General features: G+C 48.2%; 1 protein-coding gene across 6 annotated transcripts in view; it reads right to left on the reverse strand.

Moving 5' to 3' along the window:
• tweek (transmembrane protein KIAA1109 homolog tweek) overlaps positions 1-25653 on the reverse strand; it is a 647796-nt gene that overhangs the window by 338037 nt on the left and 284106 nt on the right. For all 6 annotated transcript variants that reach the window (XR_008613545.1, XR_008613544.1, XM_050182732.3 and 3 more), the window contains exons 26-27: positions 24815-25072; positions 2619-2875 (exon numbers count right to left, since the gene is read on the reverse strand). Coding sequence is in view for 4 of the 6 variants with exons in the window: in XM_050182732.3 (XP_050038689.2) it covers positions 2619-2875; positions 24815-25072 (515 nt within the window). In the remaining 2 variants the exon portion in view is untranslated. The remainder of the gene's footprint in view (positions 1-2618; positions 2876-24814; positions 25073-25653) is intronic.

Raw genomic sequence — 25653 nt, forward strand, 5'->3', positions numbered from 1 at the left:
CGAGGTGGTCTCGCAGAAGCATGGATCGGCGCCCGCGCGGGACGTCCGCACGGCTTGACGATCTCGAACCAAAGAGCAAGCTCCTTGTCTTCCGGCGCCCAAGTAACCCCGCCTGTCGGCGGCGTTAGCAGCGCAACACTCGCGCCATCTCTCGCACTGCGCCTCAACCACTCCAACCACAGCGGGCGCCAGGCCACGCGGCGAGGCCGGATTACAGGAGATGCGCTATGCGAGAAAAACATATCAGGGGACGCGCGAGAGTCGCGCATCCCCACAACGTGTGCATTGGCGGCTGCCATGTTGCAGTGTACTGTAGCCATGTCAAGGCGAGGCGTGCGTGATTTTTAGTGAATGAACTATGTGTTTTTAAGGAACCCAAGGCGTTAGCATCTGCGCAATCTTATTCCTGCAGCAGTATATTTGAATATAGGTGTTGTGTGACTTCAAAACAATGGAAGGCAACTGTTTTTACCCCTGTGCTTCGTGGCTTTGTGGATCTATAAGCGTGCATCGATGTGATGTGTTTTCCCTGGCGCCGATTCTACCATTTGGAGGTAATTATTGTTCTTATTTATGCTTCTATAGTACAGTATAAAGTTGTTTCTTTCTTTTTATCCCAAAGATGGATGCACTTCAGTACAGTGTCATTGGGCCGATTGTTGCGCATAGCAGCAATGACATGCCTGTTTCCGACAATGCTGCGCAAGATTTCTGTCTAGAGTTGTTCCTTATCTGCCCACAGTTTTGATGTAACACACAGAACATCTTAGGTTCATTTTATGTGCTGTCTAATTGTTCTGTTGTATCAGGTGACGTCATTTTTCATTATGATAAACGTGTCGAACTGAGCATATCGCACTTTGTCCTAAAATTAGTTTGGAAATTGCGGGGCCATATTATTCCAATTTAGAAGCAAATATTGCCAGCTTAAACATTTAGTGGTAGAACTAGCACCCCTGCTTTTAAGTGTTTCTATATGTGTGCATGTTTCTGCCCAAGTAGTTTTAACCTCCTCAAAAGGACGTTCTCTGGTCGAAGTGGTGGAGTAAAAGCTCTGGCAATCAAGATGACCTGACGAATATCTCGAAAGAGAAATCTGTAAAAATATTTGATGTGCTAATAAATGCTTCTAGCAATTATGCCTGTTTTTCGTTCTGTAACTGGTGCATTGCAACCTTTTCATTCACATCAATAGACCTATTAGACTAATATGCCGATATACTATTAGACTAATACACAAATAGACCTATCAGACTAATAGGCCAATACACCAACAGAGCTATTAGACTAATACACTAATAGACATAATAGACTGTATTAGTGTCAATAACCTCATAGGCTATTAGTTTTTGTATTAGAACGTTTGCTAGAATTCAAGAAAAAGTGGAGAAATTGGCATGCAATGACCTAACTAAGACACTATGCCTTTACAGGAAACAGCATAAAAGACAAGACAGACGATTGGACACACACACAAAGCAGAACTGAGTTTATCATCAAGTGAGTCAAGAGCAACATTTTAAACCAATGCGCATGCATTGCTAGTTCAATTTTCTTTTTACAACTGGCCATGGCAGTCACTGAGGACGAATCAGAGTGTGCATAGTGAGTGCAACTTTGAAGCCATTTTTATCAGAACAAGGCAGCCATTGAATAAAACTGGAAGCTGTCAAAACTCCAACACAAATACACGCGGTAAAAGACCACAAGAAAGAATGAAATGCATATCTGGGGAATAAAATGTATAAGAAAGCAGTTGTATTACCAAAACCAGTGATCAGTAATCTTCTACACTTTGATGACTTCCCTGTTTGTTGAGTAACTAACTATGTGTTCATGTTGCTGTTTTTTTGATGAATTCTGGCTTTATTGAGGGGCCTCCTCCTGTGGTATAACTTCAAAACACGAAACGAGACAGAAGGGCCCTCTGTCTCACTCTTCCTCACTACGAAGTTATATCATGGAATACCAACTACCCCAATTTCTAACACTGTTAGGCTTTCTACTGATAAAAATGACCTGAAGATTCAATTGAATCTGACACAATACATTTTAGATAACTGACATGACAAATGTCAAAGAAAAAAAAAAAGAACTAGCAATAGCACTTGTGTCCTCACCGTACACAAGTGCATTGGCTTGAACTGTTGCTTGTGACCATTTAAAAACTAATCACTTGGAGTCGGATTTTCTGGTCATTCATAGTGCAGAAACATGACAATGTCCCATAACAGGGTAGAAACGTGACAGAGCCGCATGACAGTGCCTCAGCAGCACTGTCATGTGGCCAGATTTTTCTCTGTTCTATATATTTGTTACTGTTTCTATTAAAAAGCTCCAGATGTGCTTGGAATATGTCTTTTCAGCTTCCTTGTTATTTGTGTTGTGCTGTACTGCTTTTCGTATTAATTTTTTTTAAAGTGCATTGCAGATGCAGATATAGTGGTACAGCATGTAAACCAACCATTCTGATTGCACTGCAAGCTGTCTCACTGAGTTTACATGCCACAGGTAACTGAGAGCAGCCCTTATGACGAGCAGAAGTAAAGCTTTCAGTAGTAAGCCGAGCAGAAGCTCTATAACTTTTGTTTTATGAGGCCAAACACTGCCTTGTGTACCTGGTGAAGTCGGTGCGGTGTGCATTGGTGGTGCGTGGAGGGGCGGCAAAGTTGAACCAGACCGTCTTGATCTCAAGTAGGAGCAAAGCATCACAGGATGGCTCTCCTTCAGAGTACAGGGCCTCGAGGTTGGTGCTGTGTGGCCCACCATGGCCCACCAGCTTCAAGCTAGCTCCTTCCACGCCACACTCGGTCATGATGAAGCCCATCTTGTCATCCACCTTCTCCCAGTCAGGGCATTCAAATGTGAAGCACACCTGAAGAGCAAAGGCTCTCTTTAGAAAATGAGACAAACATTGACAACTCAAGACCACTGTAAGAACACTGCTGGCTGAAAGCAGTGACAGCATACATGCTGTGAAGACCTTCTTGTGCTGAGGGTGAGGTTTAGGAAGGGCGGATAATTTTTTTATGGGTGAGGACAAAGGTGAAGGAGGGCGGTCAAATTTTTCAATGTGAGCATGAAGTGAGGACGGTACCTGCGGCGCGAGAGTGAGGGAGGAAAACCAAAAATGAGGGCATTTGCCCACCTCTGCCAACTGCTACAGCTTTGAATATGAAACCTTACAAGCCACAGGACCGTGTCAGTTGTTGTGCAAATACTGATACACTGTAAGAAGCACAGTGGTGCCCAAGCTAATGAAGGCCAGGTTTATTTACCTTCAGCGACACCCGACAAACAGCTGATCACAGGCAGCACAGGAAGCCAAATTGCCCTATCAAGGGTGAATACTGCAGAGAATAGGCACTGCTAGGACATTGCTGAGAGAAGAAACTTCCCTCTACTATGGTGTGTATGTTTACGGTGAGCAAAGGGCATGACAGCAAGAGCACAGGAGCTATCTCCTTCAGCATTTGCCTCCAATGAGTGTAGCCCAGCACAGTATGACCACACGCCGCTCTTTGGCTTGATATTTAGAAGCTGTGCAGTGTATGCAATTGAAGCTAAACGTTTTGACATACTTGCCTGTTTGGTTGGGTTGATTATGACTTTCAAGTGGCTCCAACCAAAAAGTGAATTTATTTTTCTGAAGTTTCAAAAACAACTCAGCTCCTTCTTCAGGGGGGGATGACTATGGAGATGTCGAGGCGCAACTTTTAAGCTTTTATGGTCCGGCGGGGGAGCGGGGTGGGGGGCATGGAGGTGGAGGAGGAGGGGGGGGGGGGGGTGTTGAATTCTTCTTGGCTACTTGAGGTTTGTAGGCCGGGCACAGTTCAGGATAGTTCTGGGGGGCTTGGGGGTGGCGGGGTGAATTCTTCTTGGCTACATGAGGGTGGTAGGCCGGGCGCGTTCCGGGTTGGTTCTGGCAGGGAGGAGGTGAAGGAGGGGATGTTGAATTTAACTTGGCTATTTGAGGGTGGTAGGCCGGGTGCAGTCCAGGATTGTTCTGTGCTTATTGTGAATATAACCTGATGGTTGGTTTTCTTTGGAAGGGTTAAGACTGTCGTTTTTATTGGTTCATCTCGCTTGTAAGAATTTCAGTTTCTTCAAATGGTCTGTGTCTTCTGAGTTTTCGGCTAGGGGGTTTCGCTGTGTGGAGAGCATTTTGTCATCATTCATGTGTTGCTGAGGTGGGGATGGGGGAGGGTGGATCCCTCAAGGCTACACAAGGGTGGTGGGCTAGGCACAGTTCGAGATGGTTACCGCATTTACTCGCATAATGATCGCACTTTTTTGTAAAAAAATAAATTGATGCTAATTCAGGGGTGCGATCATTACGCGGGTTAAATTTCCCGCAACAAAAGAAATTTTTTTTTTTCATTTTGTGTTTGCTGTGGGATGATAACAGGTCAACAAATAGGCGGCTGCCGCTGTATGTAGTGCGGGACACCAAAACAAAAATGGCGGCCGGCAGAGCAAGCCGAACGCGCCGAACGCGATTTTTTTTCTTCTCATGAGTACATATGTGCATTGAAACAGGTTCTTCTGTATCAGCAATGAATAATATCATTAATATCGGCAAGTTTGCGGCAATAACGCAGCCATGTCCACTTTGAGGGGACAGAAACAGATGGGTGCGCTTAGCTGCCAGTGACATAGAAACACATGTCGGGCATGCTGTGGAAACTGCGGCATTTGTCTTCGCTACTATCCTAATACGGCACGCTTCCGCTAAGGGTGGGCGAATATCTTAGCTGTGTTACAAGCGTCGGCGTATGAATAGGGTACACTTCTAACGTATCAGTGTAAACGTGACTGCTATCGTTGCCGCTCGCGGTTTGTGGCGTGCGCACGAGTGCAGACAAGAATCGAAAGGCGCCTTTTTTGTTGTTGTTGTTGACCACAACCATTATAAAGCCTACACATGATAAAGGCAAGTGTGGTTGTTGTTTCTTTGTCATGGAAGTGCGGAAAGTGATGAAAGGAATGAAATCAGGCATCTGCTTAAGAATGTTCGGTGTGTGCAGACTACTTGGTTTGTCTTGAAGAGTCGTTCGCGTAGCATTCGACAGATGGTAAGCGCGATCATTATTAGCTAGACTTGGCACACAACATATCGCTGCGGCAAGTTTGGGGTGCGATTATTACACGGGAAATAAAAAAAATCAAATTTTGATGAAAAAATTCAGGGGTGCGATCATTTCGCGAGTTTGATCATTATGCGAGTAAATACGGTATTTCTTCTTGTTGGCTGTGCTTAAACCATGAATATAAACTGACGGCAGGTTTCCTTTGGAATGCTTTAAGCTGTTTCTGGTGTTTTGTATACACCACAACTCCAACAAAAGGCGTTTTTGTTGGTCTCGGTTGTCAGAATTTCGGTTTTTTCCAAGGGGTTGTCTACGAAATCAAATCTTGAAACTGTCAGGCAGCATACATTGGCAAAATGAAAAACTTGACCGAAAGAATGAAGCAACACAAGAACTATGTCAGAACGTTTTCTAGACAAGGAAACCTCCTAGTCGAACACTCAGAAGATATGGGCCATAAAATGGCCTTTGAAGATTCGAAATTGCCATAGTGCCCTCTTTGTGCACTATGGATGTACCAGGTTTGTCTGGTGATCGAGAGGCCGAGTGAGAAGGATGAAGCAACAACACAAGCAGCAGCAGGCTGAGCGCAAGTCGATTGATCCCGGAGTCATCAGCAAGCACCGGGCACGAGCTGAACAAAAGTGGCAAAAGGCACGAGCTAGGTGTGCCCAAGAGACCCCCGAAAAATGTGCCAGGTGGCTTGCGACAATGAGGGTGCCTCAGACAAAGCGGCGTAGCTTAGAAACTTTGAAACAGCACCCATACACTTGCACTTAACGCCCATTCATGAAGTGAAACGTCAGTGTAATTTTTAAGGCAAAGCTTGCTTTGGCTCTTCCTTTGAGTTTCCCCCTGCTGCTGCTGCTGCCGCTGTCTGGCACACCACATTAGAGGGTGGGGTTCAAAGTGTGTGTATACATGACAGGACCATGGCAGAGAGGAAAGGCAACACCAGAAGCTCGTTTGGACCTTTGCACCATATTGAATGTGTGCAATTACCTCTGGAGCTCCCTGGGCATTGCCACATTAGTCTCTTGACAACTGTAATTATCCGTGACCCCCTGTAAAAGTATTGCAGAAATTGCAGTGCTTACTTTTCTACTAACGTGTAAGTCCAGAGGGAAGCTAGATAGAATGGTAGAGAGGAGGCAGAGATTGGGTAGAACCGACGCAGTCATGAAACAAGTGAATAACAGCCTTGCCACTCTTCGCTCGCTGTTCCCCTCCAGGGGGGGAGGGTGGGGAGGGCGGGTAGAGGGGGATAGGGAAGAAGTGATGTGAGAGAGCAATAAAACGCTGCTACTATAGATGTGACAGCAGTTGTGGGCTAACGGAATAAATTTAAGTTTAAGGCACGGTATGGAACGTTTTTGCTATTTCTGAAACATAAACACCATGCAAACTTGTGAAGCGAACAACTTACACAAGCCGTGCAGAAGCAGAGCCACATTACAGTACACAGTAAGGTCCAGACAACCCTACAGAATGGGTCACACGCTAAATCAACACTTCTGTGCCCACCGGGGTAGCATTGCGGCTATGGCATTGCTCGAGGCCACGGGTTTGATCATGACTGCTGCAGCCGCATTTTGACAGGGGCAAAATAAAAAACACTTGTACATTTAGACTTAGGGATACATTAAAGAAAACCACGGTGTCAAAATTAATCCGGAGTCCGCCACTACGGCGCGCCTCATAATGCGATTGTGGTTGTGGCATGTACAGCCCCATCATTCAATTAATGTTTAATACTCTTTCCACGATGTGATGTGCCATGTGAGGCAATGAATACGCTCAAACCTCTCAGAGTTAAGAAGCATGGCACACAAAAATACCTCAAGCAAGCACCTCCTCCTGTGTGTTCTGTGTACTACACAGACAAACAGCAGTGGTGCACACAAGGTAATGTTTAACATCAACTCACCAATCTCGTGTTACACTAACCGTTGAAGAAATTAAACATTTGCCGTTAATGTCACCACTAATTATCGTCAATCAAAGCAAACAGCACAGAAAGCGTCGCTTACATCGATTCCCACAGTGTGTGGGATCCGTATAGGTTTTGCTTAGAGCTCACTTGGACTCAGAATCACCGAAATTCTACTCTGTCCGGCTCACTAGGATTCAAACTCACCAGATCTATATTTAGCTGGGCTCATTCGGACTGAGACTCACCAAAATTCTAATCAGCAGGGTTCTCTTGGACACAGACTCACCAAACTACAACTCAGCTGAACTCACTTGGACTCAGACTCACCAGAAGTAAAATCAGTCAGGCTCACTCGGATTCAGACTCACGAAAATACTAATCAGCCAGGTTCACTTAGACTCAGCCTGACGAAAATTCTACTCAGCCAGGCTCTCTCGGACTCACCAGAATTATACTCAGCTAGGTTCCCTCGACTCACTCAACCAGACCCTGAAAGGTGACCGTTTGTCCCACAGACCTCCAGAACTCGAACATCCCCTTGCATTGAACATATTGTTATGGGAAGGAAGGGAAGAAGCGTACATCTATTTACAGATGGCTCTTAATGGTGGAGCCAACATGCGTAGCGCAGTGAAAAAAACCTAAACTCTTTTTTGTCATCTCCAAGGCCACTATCAACGTCGTCTTCCCACATTACAGACTGTGACATTAGCCCCGTCGGAAAAAGCACTTTATTGTTCCAGCTCATGGGTCCAAGAAAGGTACGGTTTGAGATGGCTGACATGGATGGTGTCAGAGAGAGGTGAAGACACAGTGGCATCCAGTAGAGACACCTCATATGTGACAGGGGTCACCTGGCGGAGGATGCGGTAAGGGCCATAGTATCGCGAGAAGAGTTTCTCCGAAAGACCAACAAGCGGAGTTGGAGACCAAAATAGCACAAGAGCACCTAGTTTGTACTCCACGTTATGATGGCACTGGTCGTAATGGCACTTCCGGCGTGTCTGTGAAGCAGAAAGATGAATGCGAGCAATATGTGGCTATGACATCCCGAGCGTACTCTGTCGGCGAGTTGAGTGTGGTTGAAAGGACAGTCTTGAAAGGCCAATCGGCTCACAGCCGGAGAGGAGATAGAAGGGTGAGTAGCCAGCTGTGTCATGGCGTGAAGAATTGTAAGCAAATGTGATAAATGGTAGAGTAGTGTCCCAGTCGCGATGATCAGATGAAACACACTGCTAGCGTGTCAGTTAATGTGCCGTTCAGGCGTTCAACCAGACCATTAAATTGAGGATGGTAACTGGTAGTAAGCTTGTGTTTAGCAGCACATGATTGAAGTCATCGATGACTTTGGCAAGAAAGTATCTTTCACGATCGGTGAGTAGTTGACAAGGTGCACCGTGGTGTAAGATAACATTGTGAAACAAGAAGTCAGCAACAGCTGTAGCGCAACTGGTTGGTAGGGCTCTAGTAACGGCATAGCAGGTTGTATCGACGGCAATCCACCTATTTCCGTCATTTGATATACGGAATGGTCCAAGAAGATAAACACCAACGTGAAAGAAAGGGTCGATCAGCATATCCAAAAGCTCCAGCAGACCAGCAGGATGCACAGCTGGTCTTTTCCGGCGTTGACACGACTCAAATGTGGCAGCATAGCGCTGGATAGAGCCGTTGAGACAGGGCCAGAAAAACCGTTGCCAAATTCAGTCATAGGTCCGAGTAACGCCAAGGTGTCCAGCGGTGGGAACGTTGCGCAGTAGCTGGAGTACTGGAGTACAGCCTGTTGAAGATGAGATGGAATGACTGATGAGATGGAATGGTTAGGAGCACGACCCGTCGGGGTGCATGTTGCAGCGATACAAAGTGTCATTCTGTAGCACAAACATGTGAAGGAATGGGTCAGCTGGATCAGAGAGCAGGCATTCCATAAGCTGCTGTAACTATTCATCGCGTCATTGTCCAACACCAATGTCTTTCAAGGCAGAGAGCGAAAGAATGCAGATCAGTGCGACATTCACTAAACCAGCCGGTGTATCGACGGGATGACAAGACAGGCAGTCGTCGTCCTGATGTAGATGACTCGACTTGTAGACCACAGTGTATGTGTATTCCTGCAGCTGTAGGGCCCAGCGACCGAGGCGTACAGTGGGATCCTTGGGAGAAGAAAGGCAACAAAGGGCATGGTGATCGGTTGTACTGTAAATGGTCGGCCATATATGTCACGCTCCCCTGAGATCTAGTTTTCCCGCATAGCTCGTCTCCTGCAGGGCGGCTTCGCCCGTCGCGTGACCTGGTGCCCGCGGCGGTCGGAGTGGTTGAAGCGCAGTGCGAGAGATGGCGCTAGTGTTGCGCTGCGGCGGGGTTACTTGGGCGCCGGGAGACGGGCGCTTCGGCTCTTTCCCGGCGGAGCGGCGCACGGCGTGGATGTCCCGCGCGCGGCGACCCATGCTTCTGCGGGACCGCCTCGCGTGGCCGCCTTCGAACGCACGATTGTTGGCGTGACCGAACACGCGAACTACCAGGCGTTGGGATCCAGCATGGGGCGAACATATTCGCTCGCCATCCGGTCGCTCGGTGAGTCGGACTTCTAGATTTGTTGCGCGCCCATCGGCATGTTTTGTGGATAGCAACTCGGCTAGCTGGCATTGATCTATGAAAGGTGCAATAAATGCCCTTGTGACTGTTTGCACTACTGTATTGTCGTTCCTTTGTCCCAAGAGTACGGAGGAGAAACCCATATCTCCCACAATGTAGGGTCAGAACTTGCCCACCGCCCAAATGAGGGCAAGACACTCGCGCTCGGTAATTGAGTAGTTTCATTCGGCTGGAGAGAGGAGGTGGCTGGCGTAGGTGATAGCGTGGTTGTGCCCACATTGGCGTTGAGCTAAAATTGCGCTGGTGCCGTAGCCACTAGCATCAGTGCGAATATCTGTCAAAGCGGAGGCGTCAAAATGGGCGAGAACAGGAAGCGTGGTGAGTAGTGTGATGAGCTGCAAAAAAGCAGACGCTTGTTCAGAGCCCTAGCAGAAAGAAACGTCTTTCTTGAGGAGGTCAGTCAGGGGACAGGCAACATGGGCGAAATTTTCCACTAACCTGCAGAAGTAAGAGCAAAGGCCAATAAAGCTTCGAAAATCTTTGGTACAGGTTGTAAGGGGAAATTCTGCACAGCACGAGCTTTAGCGGGGTCGGGGCGAATGCCTGACAAATCGACGAGATGTCTGAGCATGGCTATTTGGCAGTGACCAAAGTGGCACTTGGTCAAGCTGAGCTGCAAGCCAGCGGTACGAAAAACAGAAAGAACAGATGAAAGTCTTTGAAGGTGGGTTGCAAAAGTTGAATAAAATACGATGATGCCATCCAAGTAGCACAAAGAGATGGACCATTTCAAGCAGACAAGGGCATGTCCATCATCCGTCAAAGGTCACCGGGGCATTGCACAAGCCAAAAGGCATTACTCTGAACCGACATAGGCTGTCTCGTGTGACGAATGCAGTCTTTTCATGGTCCATTTCATCCACAGTGAAGTACTATCAATGAAAAATAAGCGGCACTGTGAAGACAATCCAGAGCATTGTGAATGGGGGGAAGTGGATATACATCTTTCTTGGTGATCGTGTGTAGATGGCGATAGTCAATGCAGAATCGCCAGCTGTCATAATTTTTTTCTACGAGAACAACAGGGGAAGCCCACAAGCTGGAACAGTGTACAATAATCCCTTTTGCAAGCATTTTTTCAACCTCGATTTGGATAACTTGTCGCCCAGAGGACGACACTCAGTATGGGCATCGGCGAACAGATGCTGCATCGCCGGTACTTATACGATGCTTCACGACCATAGTTTCATCGTGCCGACAGGCATTTCACCATGGACTTAAACGGCTGACAGAACAATATTTCTATCGATTGCCTCGAACCCACTTTGGTTGAGGACCCACTCCGTCAGTCACCGAATAAACCAATTAGGTAAGAGCCAGTTGGTACTCGCCAGTCAACAAACATACTTGAAATCCGAACACGCCCACCCAAACTCCTCAAAGTATCGTTCCAGCTTCCTGCATGGCTCTGTTGTTAGACGGGGCCCTCTTGTAGCAGCATTGATGTCAAGGAAGATGAGGAGAATGGCAGCTGGTTAGCGACAGGCCATTGCTTAGGAACAAAGCGGGCACGTGGTTCAGATTACGAGCGGCTTGCGCGATGTGGTCGGGAGATTTGCACGTCAAGGAATGACCATCAGCTAGAACCTTCTACTCAGTAAAAACATGCTCCTGCTTATTGTGGCTCATTGTCATCACTGATTTTGCATGCCACAGGTCCTCCAAATTTGCCAGCCAACAAAAAACGTGATGGTCGCTCACAGCTTTGAAGGGCCTACTATATAGGTAAGGTTGAAACTATGCGGTAGCCTAAATATAAATGAAAAAGTGATGAGAAGGTTTGCAGTAATACTCAAAAATAATAAATAAATAACATAATGTCAACAGTTGCAAAGTTCACATACAGGTTTTCAGCAAGTAAAAAAATGTCGTAGTTTGCTTCCAATTATTTATTCTACATTTGCACTTATATTTGTTTTCACGGGTTTCAGCTTGTACTCCTGTAGATTACGAGCATGTATTTGCAACTGTGAATGGTTGTCAGTACACCTGTAGGGTCTGCCTAGCCGAGTTCACGGCCACTTGCAGACGTGCAATTCCGTAACTACGAGGCCAGAACCATTTAGAAATCGTTCTATATTGAGTTACCCATCGCAATCAGGAAAACACATCTATCGCGGATACATCAACAAGTTTTTAGGCATATAAGATTTACAAAATGGGTTGCAGAAATCTCCGAAATACGCTGCCGATATGTGCCTACTAAGATGCCCCCCTTTTTGTGTTCAAACCGAGCGCATCGTGCACGTTATTATTACTTTAAATGCGAGTAGCGGCATGAGCTTTGTGTCATACAGAACCCGGTGGCGGAGTCTTCCAATTCATTCGGGAGCGAGTTTCCACATATATATATTATGGCAAAGGACTACGACACGGCTGTGGACGGCACGATGGACGCGGACAAGAAGACGCAACAGCGTAGGCTTAGCCAGTCACACCAGGAACAGCGTCTAGCCCGAGCCCCACTTCAGTAGCATTGGCGATCCGGCTGCGGCGCTTTGCACGGCGCACTACTTCTTCCTTACAATGTGTGTGTGTGTGTGTGTGTGTGTGTGTGTGTGCGCGTGCGTGCGTGCGTATATTCGTTTTCGCGGGTGTCTGTTTGTACTCCTGTAGATCACGAGCATACATCCGCAACTGCTAAATTGCATGTATTGCAAGTTTGGTGGCAAACGGGACGTCAATAGGTTCCCTGCGCGAAGTGTATAAGCAATGTCAAACTAATCATAGGCAGAAGCTTACGATGTAGCTTAAAAGAGGCGTCGTATAAGCGATTTCCAACCATAGAGCAAGGCCGCTTTCAAGGTCGCCTATTTTACGTGCGGCTCAGAACTATCGTTTGGCGGCCCGGCTCGCCACTGAGGATTTGCCTTTGAGTGAAAGTCTCTGTCAATGCACCCTCCTCACATCCGACATCTCAGCCTTGTGCGGCACATCAGTACCAGTTCTGTCTCATTCGGAAAAACTTCTCCGATGCATGAGACAGGCAGCTCATAGACAGAGCATACACAGAGCTCTATAGCATAAACTAACACTGGTGGCTAGCCGCCTTTTAGCGATTCTGAGTAGGTTACCTTATCAAATAATGATGCAAGGAATTGCAGTCCGCGTTTTGTACCGACACAGCACACCAGCATTTCACAAGTAAGGCTATTAGAACTTGAAGCCGACCAGGTCCAAGATTAGCCTGTGCACTGAAAAGGGTGTGGTGTAGTTTGTCAAAGTGATTGCTCGCTCAAAGGCATCATTGTAGTATTTACTTCATCAATATTAATGTTCCCAGCATTATCGCAAAGATTCCCTCCTTTCCATTGGTCCAAATTTGCAGCCGAAAATTCCCCCCCAAAAAAGAAAATTCCCTGCATGGAACATCACTGATGCTGACAGAGCAAACACAGAAAACAGCAAGACAGACGATGTGCTAACCGAAGCTTACGTACTACAGCACATGGAGGAAGCAACGGCAGCTAGGCTTGAAGCGTGCACGAGGCGGCCATTTTGAAATGCCGATGGCAATATGGTAATGCAGATTTATGGTCATACTCAATTCTAATGCGCACACAATATTTGGACCCGTTTCTTTCTTTTTTTTTTCTCTTGGAAAGAAAGTGCGCGCTAAATTCGAGTAAATACCGTACATGTTACAATAGAATGGCAGGAATCAGGCACGTACCCAGGGGGGAAATTAAGAGACATAATGCCCCCCCCCCCCCCCCCCCCCATACGGCCCCGCCGCCACTCCTCACACACATTCCTAAAGCGCCGCCAAATCATTCTATTCGGCGGTCAACATATTGCTGCCTTTTATGGCGAAAGCAGTATATGACTGACTTCCGTTGTTTTTTTGGCGTCCGTCAACAGAAAAATCATCCTGTGGGCCGATCCTGGTGATAGTTCAGAAAGGGTCCAAGCTCAATGGCATATACTACTGAACCTGGAACCTGTAACACGTCCTTCGAGATCTTTGGGTTGGGCCCATGTATGGGGAGTGCTTAATGCCTGCTTCACCTCAGTCGTGGGTCGGCCCTGCACTGCACTACCTTCGGGCTCAGCCCACGTATTGGGGGTGCTTAACGCCTGCTTCGCCTGCATCGCAGGTCGGCCCAATATTGCATATCTTCAGGCCGACCCGCAGCAGAGGTGAAGCACTTTGCTTTTCGTTTGATAGCTGTCACATATAAGAGGGAAGATAAAATAAAATGGTAGACGAAGAAAGGTTTCAAGAAGACAACGAGGATGGCGTTAAGAATGACGTGGATTAATCGAAGACGAAAGAAGATAAAGAAGAGGTTCGCAGTGAGGTGACAAGAGATGATTGGTGGAGAAGTATCCGGTGAGATGGAAAGCGATGATTGGTGGAGAAGAGAAGACGAAGAGAAGGATTACGTGGACTAACGTCAAGGCTATAAAAGGCCGAGGAAGGGCGAGACACGGGGGGAAGGAGAAAGCAGCGGAGACTCGGCGGGTCAGGGACGGTTCGACCGGAAGAGAGTGACGCCGGCTACTGCTCCGGTGAGCTCGCGTGCTATGGCTTTGCACCGCAGACTTCCTGCCGTTCCTGAGCCCGTTCCGGGGAGTCCACGGAGGACGCCACCACCTGCTACGGCCAGGGGTGTCTCTACCGCTGTTGCCACCCTTCCGGGTGGTGCCCCAACGCCAACATCATCGGCCACACCTCCACGGGCGTTTGGACCGGGAGTGTGTACGACGCAACTAACGACGCCTCCAGCGACGCCAGCCCTAGAACGTCGAACGCCATTCCGACGTCGGCTACGGGACCCGCACGACACCACATCCGCATCGAACCAGATGTGAGCACGAACGCCAACCACTATCAGTAGAACGCTAGTGTAGTGTTACTGGGACGTGTGTACTGACAGTCTTTGTATCTTGTGTGTTAGTTTTGTTAGGTTTGTGTGCTGCTGTTCGTGCCGCGTGGGTTGTATTAAATGTGCGTCTGTGTGGGTACACCTGTCGCCCCGTACATTCTTTCGGCCAGAGTGTTCTCCGGAGGAGATTCGTGACAATAGCTTTGACTGTCATCAGCTTTCGCTGCCATTCCATCTTCATAGAGTGGAATGGTTGTAAATTTTTTTTTACTCCTTTTGGATGGTGGTATTTATTGGCATCCGCTGGGGTGTGAAGGCTGGTTTTCTCATCGATCCGGTGCTCATGTGATTAACTCGAGATGAGTTCAGTTGTCACCATCTAGTTAACGATCATGCACATTGCTGTTGCTTTGTTAGTTCAACCTTGTTTGTTTAGACTGATCCAGAAACCAGGAAAAGGATTCGGTTCATAGTCAGCTGGTCTGTGGGCTCGTGGAATGAGTTGCGGCCGGAGAAAATGCCAGTTGTGTTTACCTTTTCCTTTTGCTTCATTATTTCCTCAAGTGATGGCTCGCCACGATGCTGGTAGATTCTCGGAACCATATATGCTGCCATAAAGAAAACGCTGCCAGAAGTGGAGAATAATTCCGTGTGTTTTGAATGACGCTTCTACAGTTATCAGTTGAGCCGCCTGATGTATCCACTTCTCTGCTGTACTAATATGGGTGTTTTTCTAACCTTCCGCGGTGGGCGCAGTACATCTAGGACCGCATCGTCTTGCGCACTACGCGGTTGTACGGGACTGGTGACCACGCATCGTCACACAACTTCCCAAATAACAACACGAGTCGGTTTTGGCACTTGGTAGAGCAGCAAACGAGGGATCCAAAAGAACTGTGATTGTTCTGCAACTATATACTTATCTTTAACTCTTCCAGAGCTAATTCAAAAAACACTATTAAAAATCTTTATTTTACACTTTTGCCTGTTTACTTTTTCTTAGCAGCGTTCTTCCTGTGCTTCTTTCGTGCGTGAGTCTATTTCGTGTGGTTCTTTTGCCAAGTAAAGGAGAGGTTATCTCACAGGCTTACCTTTGAGATACACCTTAATTCAATTCTCTTTTGCGGGTTTACGCATCTTTATGGCGGATGGTGGGCATTATTCACATTTGTACTAGTAAAGGTACCCCCCCTCCCTCATTAGCACAGATAAGTTACCTTGGTTAGATAAAATAAAGCGAGCTGCTAGATTTTGTATCACTTCAAGGGTAAGGGTTAGTGATGCTTGATTGTTATCGCAAATGGCAGATGCATATTCTAGTTTTGAGCTAACTAGGGTTTTGTAGAGTCAATTTAACAGAATTAGGAACAGTAGAAAAATTACGATGAAGATATCGTAACATGTGATTAGCATTAGCAGTAATATAATTAGTATGCATATTCCATGACATATCATTAGTTATGTGAAGGCCAAGATATTTGTGAGCATTAACAGATGCTAATAAAGTGCAATTCAGTATATATCTGCACTGATTGCCACTGCTGGCCTTACGTGATATGCACATTGATTTACACTTGCTAACATTATGTTTCATAAGCCATTTGTTAGACCACAGTGACACATTGTAAAGATCCTCTTGCAGTTTATATGAATCATCCAGGTTAGTGATCTTCTAGTATATTACACAATTGTCTGCGAACAGATTAATTGATGTTGATGTTACACAGTTAGGGAGATCATTATCATAAATCAAGAAGCGTAAAGACCCCAAGACAGAGCCTTGTGGCACTCAGGATGTAACTGCTGACAAAGCAGATGGTAGTTATTGGTTGTGACATATTGAGTTCGATTAGAAAGAAACTCCTTAATCCAAGACAACACATTTGGGTCAATATTAAGCTGATTAAGTTTATGGATAAGTAGATCGTGACATACAGTATTGAGGGTTTTGGCAAAGTCTAAGAAGTACAGTCAATATTGAATCCTTGATCTAAGACGGCAAACGAATCATTAGTGAAACAAAGAAGTTGAGTATTGCATAATGAAGTTTTTTCTAAAACCGTGTTGAGATGGATGGATGAACGAGTTGCTTTCCAGGAAATCGATGAGGTGAGAACATATTACGTGTTCTACGAGTTTGCATGGAATGCTAGTTAATGAGATGGGTCAGAAGTTCTTGGGACAATTTGCATTACCCGATTTGTGGACTTGAATAACCCTTGCCATTTGCCAGTCTGTAGGAAGCGATGAGCACTATGATGACTAAGTAAACAGTTTAGGTAGAATAACAGAAGAAAATAATGCCGTACATTTTAACATTATTGAATTAATAAGACCAGGACCTGCAGAAGATGAAATCTTTTCTTTAACAATAAAACGGTTAATACCAACCCCATCAACTCATATGGAATTCATAGCACAAAACAAGAAATGAGGAATATTTGGTAAATAGGCAAGGTTATTATCACAAAAAAGGCAAGGTAAACACTTCAATTAATACAGTGTAACACAGGTTTTTATCAACATTGCTGCTATCAACATGAACTGATTGAATAGAGTCAGCTTTCTAGTAAAAAAAAAAATGCTCCAGAATTTGCATGGATTAGTTTGTAAGAGGGATGGCAGTGTGACATTAAAATAAGTTTTTTTAGCATTCCTAGCAGCATAAATGTAGTCGGCTTCTACATGATAGTAAGCATCCCAGCAATCGGCAAGATTGGTCTGTTTGGCACAACGGAAAATAAGTTTCTTTATGTTGCATAGTCGCAACAGAAAGAATTATTAAACCAGGGTGAGCATGAGTTATAAGGAATCTGCCTTCAAGCTATATACCGGTTAATTAAGTAGTGCAATTTATTTTTGTGGAGCTGCTAGTTTTCTTCGACAGAGCGTTCATCAAATTTAGTAAAGTAGTCACCGGTAAACATTTCCGGTTCACCAGTAATTGAGGGTATGTGAGCGTGGTTATAGTCAACGATAATTCTAGATCGCCTCTAGGAAGATGCATGCATTTTCAATGTGAAATTAATAATCAAGTGATCACTTACGCCCTGGAGGTAAATCAGTTTCGAAACAAAGTCAAGTACACAACTTTATCGGGTCAGCACATTTTTATGCCAAGAAGATTAAACCTGTAATTAACCTGTAATGTAATGTCACATTTGTGACAAGGGGGGATGTAGTGTAGAGGGCGCTTCTAACCCTACTAACATTACTAACGACTGACGCTACTTATCATTTGTCCATTCTGTTGTTCTGCTGGCCGGTATAAAATATGCAGCAAGAAAGCGAGCAGACATTCCCATCTGCTAATATGTAACACGTGGTGCTGCTTCATTCACTACAGTTGGTGGCTCCCGAGACTTTTACAGCAAGATGGGGAACTCTGGGGCTGCCATTGGTGTTGTAGACTTGGCCATAATCTTCTTCATCGTCACAGGTAGAAGTCGTGTTCCGGAGGGCAGGTGTTTTATCCTGTGGCTTGCTTGATGGTCTGGGACGAAGTTGGTGTTTTCTTCGCAGTCCGTGCTTCGATCACAGCTCATCGCAAGTGTCCAGTACATGAACGCAAAGCACCTCCACCATATGTTACGTAGTAGTGACGGTGAAGAAAGCAGCAAGAATGTGAGTGACGAAACTATTGTTTTGTTGGGCGAACCAGTGCCCTGAAAAACAGGCTACACGCAAAGAAAAACGACAGCAGCGAACACAGTCGGCGATAGTCGAAAACCTGATCTGCCAGTCAAGCGCGTTGGCTTTTATATATGAGTCATCGAAGGTTTCAGAGTAATTGCTGGTGCCCGCATGTCTTTCAGAAAGTTCTACACAATTCGCCTCGCACATGCAATCAGATTATACAAGCTTCGATGACAACAGACAGCAAATAGAACCATCGATAACATTCGAGAAACTTCTGATACATGCAAGCGTGTCCCACGCTTGCATGTAAAAAGATGGTAAAAAGCGGTTGTACGAAAAAAATAAACCAGCACACGTGTCAGCATGAACTGGTAAAAAAATAAGCAGAATACCATTGGGTCATTGTGCTTTTGATTGTGAACATTGGCACTGCAAAATCGTACATGACTGGATCGCATCAATGAGGTTCTACCGTATCTTGATATCCATGCGTCTGAGTTTGCGATAGCCTGCTACATTCTTGTTATGCAACACCAGGGGACTCCCGAGGGTTTGTGGTAGTGGCGCTTGTACTGCCCACCTTGGTGGTCGCGGTGCTACGGCAGCGCAGCAGGTGCAATGGGTGAAAGGAGTGAGGGGGAGACTTCTCCAGGACGTCACAATGGTACGTACATGTTTTCCACTTCGTTTGCTGGCCCCTTTGTTAGGGCCTTGGACATGAGCCCATTTGCGGAGCTTTGCACCAACTGCGAGTGCATACATTGCGTTGCTCTTTTTTTCCACATGATAAGCCGCAGAGTGGCGCTTCATGCTCATGCGTGGTCATACTGCACCGAGCCCCACTTGTCGGAGGCAGAAGACGATGGATATGACCTGAGCTCTTGCGATTGGGCCCAATGGTTTGTGACGCGCAAGACCCGCGGCAAGCCAGCCCAAGACCCATGACGAGGAGCCGCGGTTCTCGGAGGCCAGGCGCGGGATCGACGGTAGTTGACTGAGCGACGAACAGGTGGCGTGAGTGCGGGGAGGACAGCGGCGCGAGCGTGCGGGAGGAGAGTGGAAGAAAGGGAAAAACTCGGAGTGTGGTTGTGTGGTGCGGAAGGTTGGCGTGCCGGAAAATAAAGCGGTAGTTCGGGACCACGTGTGGCGTGTCGTCGATCGTGACAAGTGGGGGCTCGTCCGGGATCTACGTGAACATGGAGACAGTGGACGTTCCCGAACAATTGGTACAGCATCTGCTGGGGCAGACGAGCGGATCTACCATGGAACGCGAGCAAATCGCGGCAGCTGTCAGACAAAGACTGATGGCGGCCGAGGCAGTGCCTATGGGTTCTACGACAACGGCGGCGGCGGTTCAACCGGTGAGCGACTGCGCTCCGCGCTCCACAGGAGGTCAGCCAGGTCAGCCTCCAAGGTTTAAGGGGTTCAACGACCATCAGTCCCCCGAGGAATTTTTGGACCGGCTTGAAACGTTTTGTTTGGTCAGCGGTGTCGCAGCTGACAAGAGGCTTACGCACATTGTGCCTGCTGCGCTGGAAGGTAGCGCGAAGTTGTGGTGGCGATTCGTGAACTCGTTTGCGTCGTGGGAGGAGTTCACTGCGGCGTTTATTGCGGAATTCTCCTCCATTGACGCGAAGCGCCGCTTGAAACAAGAGCTGGAGCACCGGACGCAACATCCCCAAGAAAATTTAAAGGAATTTATTTATACCATCGCGGCCTACTACGACCGGATTGGCGGCGAAGTGCCCGAGTCGGAAAAGGTTGACCGCGTGCTGCGGCAGATGCACCCGCAACTCCAGGATCTGGTGGAGGGAAGACAGTTCGGCAGTCTCGCGGAGTTGGCGAAGGCCGCTGACGGTCTCATGGAGCGTTTCTGGAGGCGCATGCAGTACAAGCCACCACCACCCCCGACTGACCAAGTCGCGAGAGACTTGGCCTTCCAATCGACTATAAACGTGGCCGGCGTGCCGGGAACACAACCCGGAGGGTTGATCACAGCGGCTGCCGCGCCGTTCCAGTATCCGCCGGCGGCATCCCCCTGGCCGTTGCACCCCGCGGCGATACAGCCCTCCTACCACCGAGACCAATTGCACGGATTGGCCGCATTCGCCACAAGGACGCCACATCTCTCAACGCCGTCACAGCACCAAAGGTACCAGCCGCGTGACCAAAGAGAATTCAACTGCCATCGCTGCGGAGGCGTCGGTCACATGGCCCGCGAGTGCCCTACAGGTCGGCGTGGCGGCCCACCCCGCTGCTACCAATGCAACGGGATCGGACATATCCGCTCTCAGTGTACGGGAAACGGGGGACGGTAGGTGCTGCACCGGCAAGCACCTACGAGACTGCGCTGCAAGTAGCGGCTTTGGCCGGCAACAAGGAGCCTCTCCTGGAAGTGCAGATCGGGAGGACGACGTTCCAGGCCCTACTGGACACAGGCTCGAGTGTGAGCTTGCTTGGATTGCCGGCGGCAAGGGTAGCGGTCGAGGCGGGCGCCAAACCCAAGACACAGGAACAAGCACTCCGCCTGGCAACAGGTTGGTCTCAGTCGACGACTTCCCTCAAGTGCAAAATAAAGTGGGCCACAAGCAGCCGCAATCAACGCTTCCTGTGTGTGCCAGACTTGTGTCGGGACATTGTGCTGGGCAGAGATTTTTTAACAGCAACAGGCATCTCTTTACATGTATCGCTGGGTGGGTGGACGATTGGAACCGATCCACAGTGCATGGTGCCATTTGCTAAGCGTGAAAAGGACCCAGCGACAGCACTTGCAATAGAAGATGGAGAGTCGTACCACTTGCACAGCCTCTTTGAAGAAGTGCTTGTAGTTCCAGGCATAGAGAACATGCATCAGGCTGGCACCAGGGAACTACACCCAAGCATGAGTAAAGTTCTCGATGACTTTAACCATCTGTTTACTACAGTTGCGGGATGTACCACCCTGGCTCAGCACCTCATTGACACGGGGGACAGTGCGCCCGTGAGATGCAAGCTACGTCCAGTGAATGCGAAGAAGCAGAAGATCATTGAGGGCTGTGTGGATGACCTCCTACAACAGGGCCTTATAAGACGAAGCACCAGCCCATGGACTAGCGCCCCAGTGCTCGTTGCAAAGAAGTCTGGAGGCTACCGGCTCGCTGTGGACTACCGTCCGTTAAATGCACGCACCCGAGTACCTGCCTACCCAATGCCTCGAACTGACTGGCTGCTAGCGCAGTTGGGCCGAGCAATGTGGTTTTCCAGCTTTGATCTCTCCCAAGGGTTTTTCCAAATTCCTGTTTGCAAGGCTGACATAGCTAAAACGGCCTTCATTTGCCATCAAGGTACATTTGAATTTACGAGGATGCCCTTCGGGGTGGCAGGTGGTCCAGCAACTTTTCAAACCCTAATGGACCGGGTGCTGCAGGGAATCAATCACCACTTTGCTATGGCATTTTTAGATGATGTCCTTGTATACTCAGAGACACTGGAGAAACATGTTGAACATGTAAGGGAAGTGCTACAACGCATTGAGGGTGCTGGCCTTACGATTAATCCAGATAAAGTACAGGTCTGCCGTCAGTCCCTCAAGTTTTTAGGTCACATCATCTCCCCTGGGCAGTGCAGACCAGATGAGGACAAGGTGCGTGCAGTGCTGGATTACCCTAGACCCAGTACAGTTAAGCAGCTGCAAGCCTTCCTGGGACTTGCCGGCTACTATAGAAGCTTCATCCCTCACTTTTCACTGACGGCACATTCACTGACCAACCTTTTGAAGAAGAACGAGCCATGGCAGTGGGAGGAGTGCCAAGAACAGGCTTTCACTGCACTCAAGCAGGCCTTAGCTCAGGATGCTGTTATAAGCCTCCCAGATCTAAATCGACCCTTTGTGGTGGAGACAGATGCAAGTGGCATTGGCATTGCAGCTGTGCTGCTGCAGGCTGGCCCTGATGGTCTGCAGCCTGTTTCCTTCATTAGCAGAGTCCTTACAGCAGCCGAGAGCCATTATACTGTCCAGGAGTGGGAATGCCTGGCAGTAGTCTGGGCAGTGGACAAGTTCAGGGCATATCTTGAATTTACGGAGTTTGAAATACACTGTGACCACTCCTCCCTGGCATGGATGTTTCATACCGACCAAGCTTCACCCAGGGTCAAGCGTTGGGTTCTTCGGCTGCAGGGCTTCAACTGCCGAATCAAGCACAGACGAGGGCTGGCAAACATACCCGCTGATGCCTTGAGTAGAGCCCCTCTCCAGTGTGAAGACAACCCAAGTGACAACCTACATGAGACGCTGTTCCCCATTGCTGCTCCAGAACCTGAAGGCAAAATTACATTTGATGAAGTAGCTGTGGCCTCGGAGGTTGACTCTTCGCTGCTGAGTGACACAACACAGCTGGTACAAGAACAGGCTCGTGATGACCGCCTCTTAAAGCTGAAGGCAGTGGTCCAAGGGACTCAGCTCCCAAGTTCGGACCCTGATCATCGCCTCTTTCGTGATCTGGCCGAAACAACGGAACTGCAGCCAAGCGGATTGCTGGTTCAGCAAAGAGGCAACCACAAGGTAGCGTGGTTACCTAGTCACTTGCGGCAGCTGGCACTGAAGGTGGCCCACGACCATCCCACTGCAGGCCATGCTGGATTTTTCAAAACTCTGAGGCGTGTGGCTGCACGATTCGTCTGGCTGGGCATGCGAGCAGATATATCAAAGTATGTGCAGTGCTGTACTGTCTGTCAGCGCACAAAAGCTCGGCGCAAGAAACCAGAGGGCCTCATGAGCAGTCAGTGGGCAACATCACCCATGGAAGAGCTCAGTGTTGACATTACCGGGCCCTTGCCATCTACACCCCGGGGCCACAAATACTTGCTGGTAGTTATTGACAAATTTACGAAGTTCCCAGAGCTTTTCCCTCTACGAGCAGCAACAAGTGCGAAAATACTGGAGTGCATGGTGCAAGTCTTCTGCCGCCATGGCACACCTGTGGCCATCACCAGTGACAATGGCAAGCCCTTTGTTAGCACACTATGGCGCAACCTCTTGAAACACTGGGGCATCAAAGATCGCCACACAGTGCCTTACCGGCCGGCTGGCCAAATGGTGGAGCGTCACAATGGCACAATTAAGCAGTGTCTACGGGCATACTGCTCCAACCACAAAGACTGGGACCGGCACATACCTGAGATCGCCCTTGCCATGCGTACTGCCGAGAGTGTTGTCACCGGATATACTCCAGCATTGTTGTGTTACGGCCGCGAGTTGCGCACCCCATGGGAACCTACAAGCGACAAGGAAGACACAGAGCCTCCAAAAGCAGCACACCATGCACTTGCTGCGGAACTCCAGCGGTGCCTTGGAGAGGCCCTCCAGTATGCTCGGTCACATCAGGCAGCTGCTTGGAAGGTGCAGAAATCCTGTTACGACCGTCATCGTCAGGCAACAACCATCAAAGAGGGTGACCTTGTGCTCCTGGATTCCCATACCTTGAGTGATGCGGCCAAGGGCGTTTCGGCGAAATTGGCACCGCGGCGAAGTGGACCTTATTGTGTAATCAAACGATTAGGTGACAATAACTTTGTTTTGAGCGATCCTGCTACAGGACGTCATCGAACTACTGCCCATGCTGATCAGTTGATGCTCTACCATGAGCCATGGCCCCTCCCTACCAGCACAGCTTCACGATTCGAGGGGGGGGAGAGTTGTGACGCGCAAGACCCGCGGCAAGCCAGCCCAAGACCCATGACGAGGAGCCGCGGTTCTCGGAGGCCAGGCGCGGGATCGACGGTAGTTGACTGAGCGACGAACAGGTGGCGTGAGTGCGGGGAGGACAGCGGCGCGAGCGTGCGGGAGGAGAGTGGAAGAAAGGGAAAAACTCGGAGTGTGGTTGTGTGGTGCGGAAGGTTGGCGTGCCGGAAAATAAAGCGGTAGTTCGGGACCACGTGTGGCGTGTCGTCGATCGTGACAGGTTATTGCGAGATCAAGGAGAATAGCCGCTTGGTTATTTCCTAGCGGTATGTCATGGTGAGCCATCCTCTCGCAGTGACGTGTTAGTAGTGGCCTTTTCTGTATTTTTCACCCTTGGCATGGGAGCCCTTTGATTCCTGCGCCAGACCGGGACTGGGCATTTGTGCAGTGTTAGGTGTAACCGGACACAAATAAACAGTTTCTGCCAACTTAAGACAATGCCGTGTTCTCATGTGTGCGCAGCGCTCTGGCCCCCCTTTTGCGGTCTAGGCATGCGCACGGCAGTGTGCTAGATGACAGGAGGCAACGGCTGACGTGGCTCTGGGGCTGACTAAGCCCGAACCAGTGGTGGTTGATACTTCTGTGGGATACTAGACCCCTACAACTTTCATTTGACTAAATCACTGCTGCAGGTACTGGTGGCAAGGCAAAAATGTATATTTGTCAGGTCAGGCAAAATTCACTTATGTGACAAAGCTACTTCCAGCCAGCATTCATATTCTAAGCACAACATTTCAGAACGCACACACAGAGAACAAAACGAAGTAGACAAGACCAGAGCTGGCCTTGCTCTGTGTGAGTGTCTTTTTGAATTTTGTGCTGCAAATATGAGGTGAGGTTGTCGCAGCTAACTAGAACACCTGTAAAAGGAAGTGTCTAGTACAGTCGAGTACATGTCCAGAACACCTGTACAAGGTGAAATATTTGGGAAACCCTCAAGAAAGCCAACCTTGCTGTGGTGGGGTGCCACGCACGTCACAGTGGCCTCCTTGAGCAACGAGGAGCTGCAGTTGCGCAGGCGCCGCAGTTGAGCATGAGCTGCACCCAGGCTGATGGTGGCCACACCCTGGTGGTGGCCCGGCAGGCTCGTCTCAAGCAGCAGTGGCTTTTCGCGGCGCCGGCCAAGTGGTGGGCTCTGCTCCTGTGCCTCAGGCAGCACTTGTAGGCACCGTTGCGCCTGTTGGCTCTGCAGCATCTGCACTTGCACCTGCCCGCAAAAGACCACCCAATCACTGCAGCTGCTCACATAAGCATGGATGAAGTAACACTGTCAGGTATCTCGGCACACCCCCAAGTAGGGACAGCGCAAGCACAATGCCCGAACACAAAACTGCCAATAGGCCCAGTATTTGTGCAAGATTCAGTCAATAAAACGACCACCTCTCGAGCAACTCTTATTAAATAGACACTGGTATTTCAAGATAACTTGAATCATGAATGCTGTCTGTCCAACCATGGTCAGCATGTTGCTATAGCAGTACATTGCCATTCCCAAGAGCATTGACATACATGTGGCTTTTCACAGCAAAAGCTCAAGCATGTTGCAGTGATCACCTATGGCTTAGTTTTGCTGAGGCCATCACAACTAAGACTGCTGGCCATACCAAGCGTAAAATGGAGCAAAAGGTAGCTGGTCAGCACTTAAGGGTCTTTGGTACGGAAATAACATCAAAATACAACATTTCTTTAAATGTTATTTTCATTATCTAGATTTATTATTCTTCTAACCTGCAGAGCTTTTCATTTTACACACCAGTATTTCAATCGTAGCAGTAATGCAGACCCCAA

Source organism: Dermacentor andersoni, chromosome 4 (assembly GCF_023375885.2).
Source record: "Dermacentor andersoni chromosome 4, qqDerAnde1_hic_scaffold, whole genome shotgun sequence".
Lineage (NCBI taxonomy): Eukaryota > Metazoa > Arthropoda > Arachnida > Ixodida > Ixodidae > Dermacentor > Dermacentor andersoni.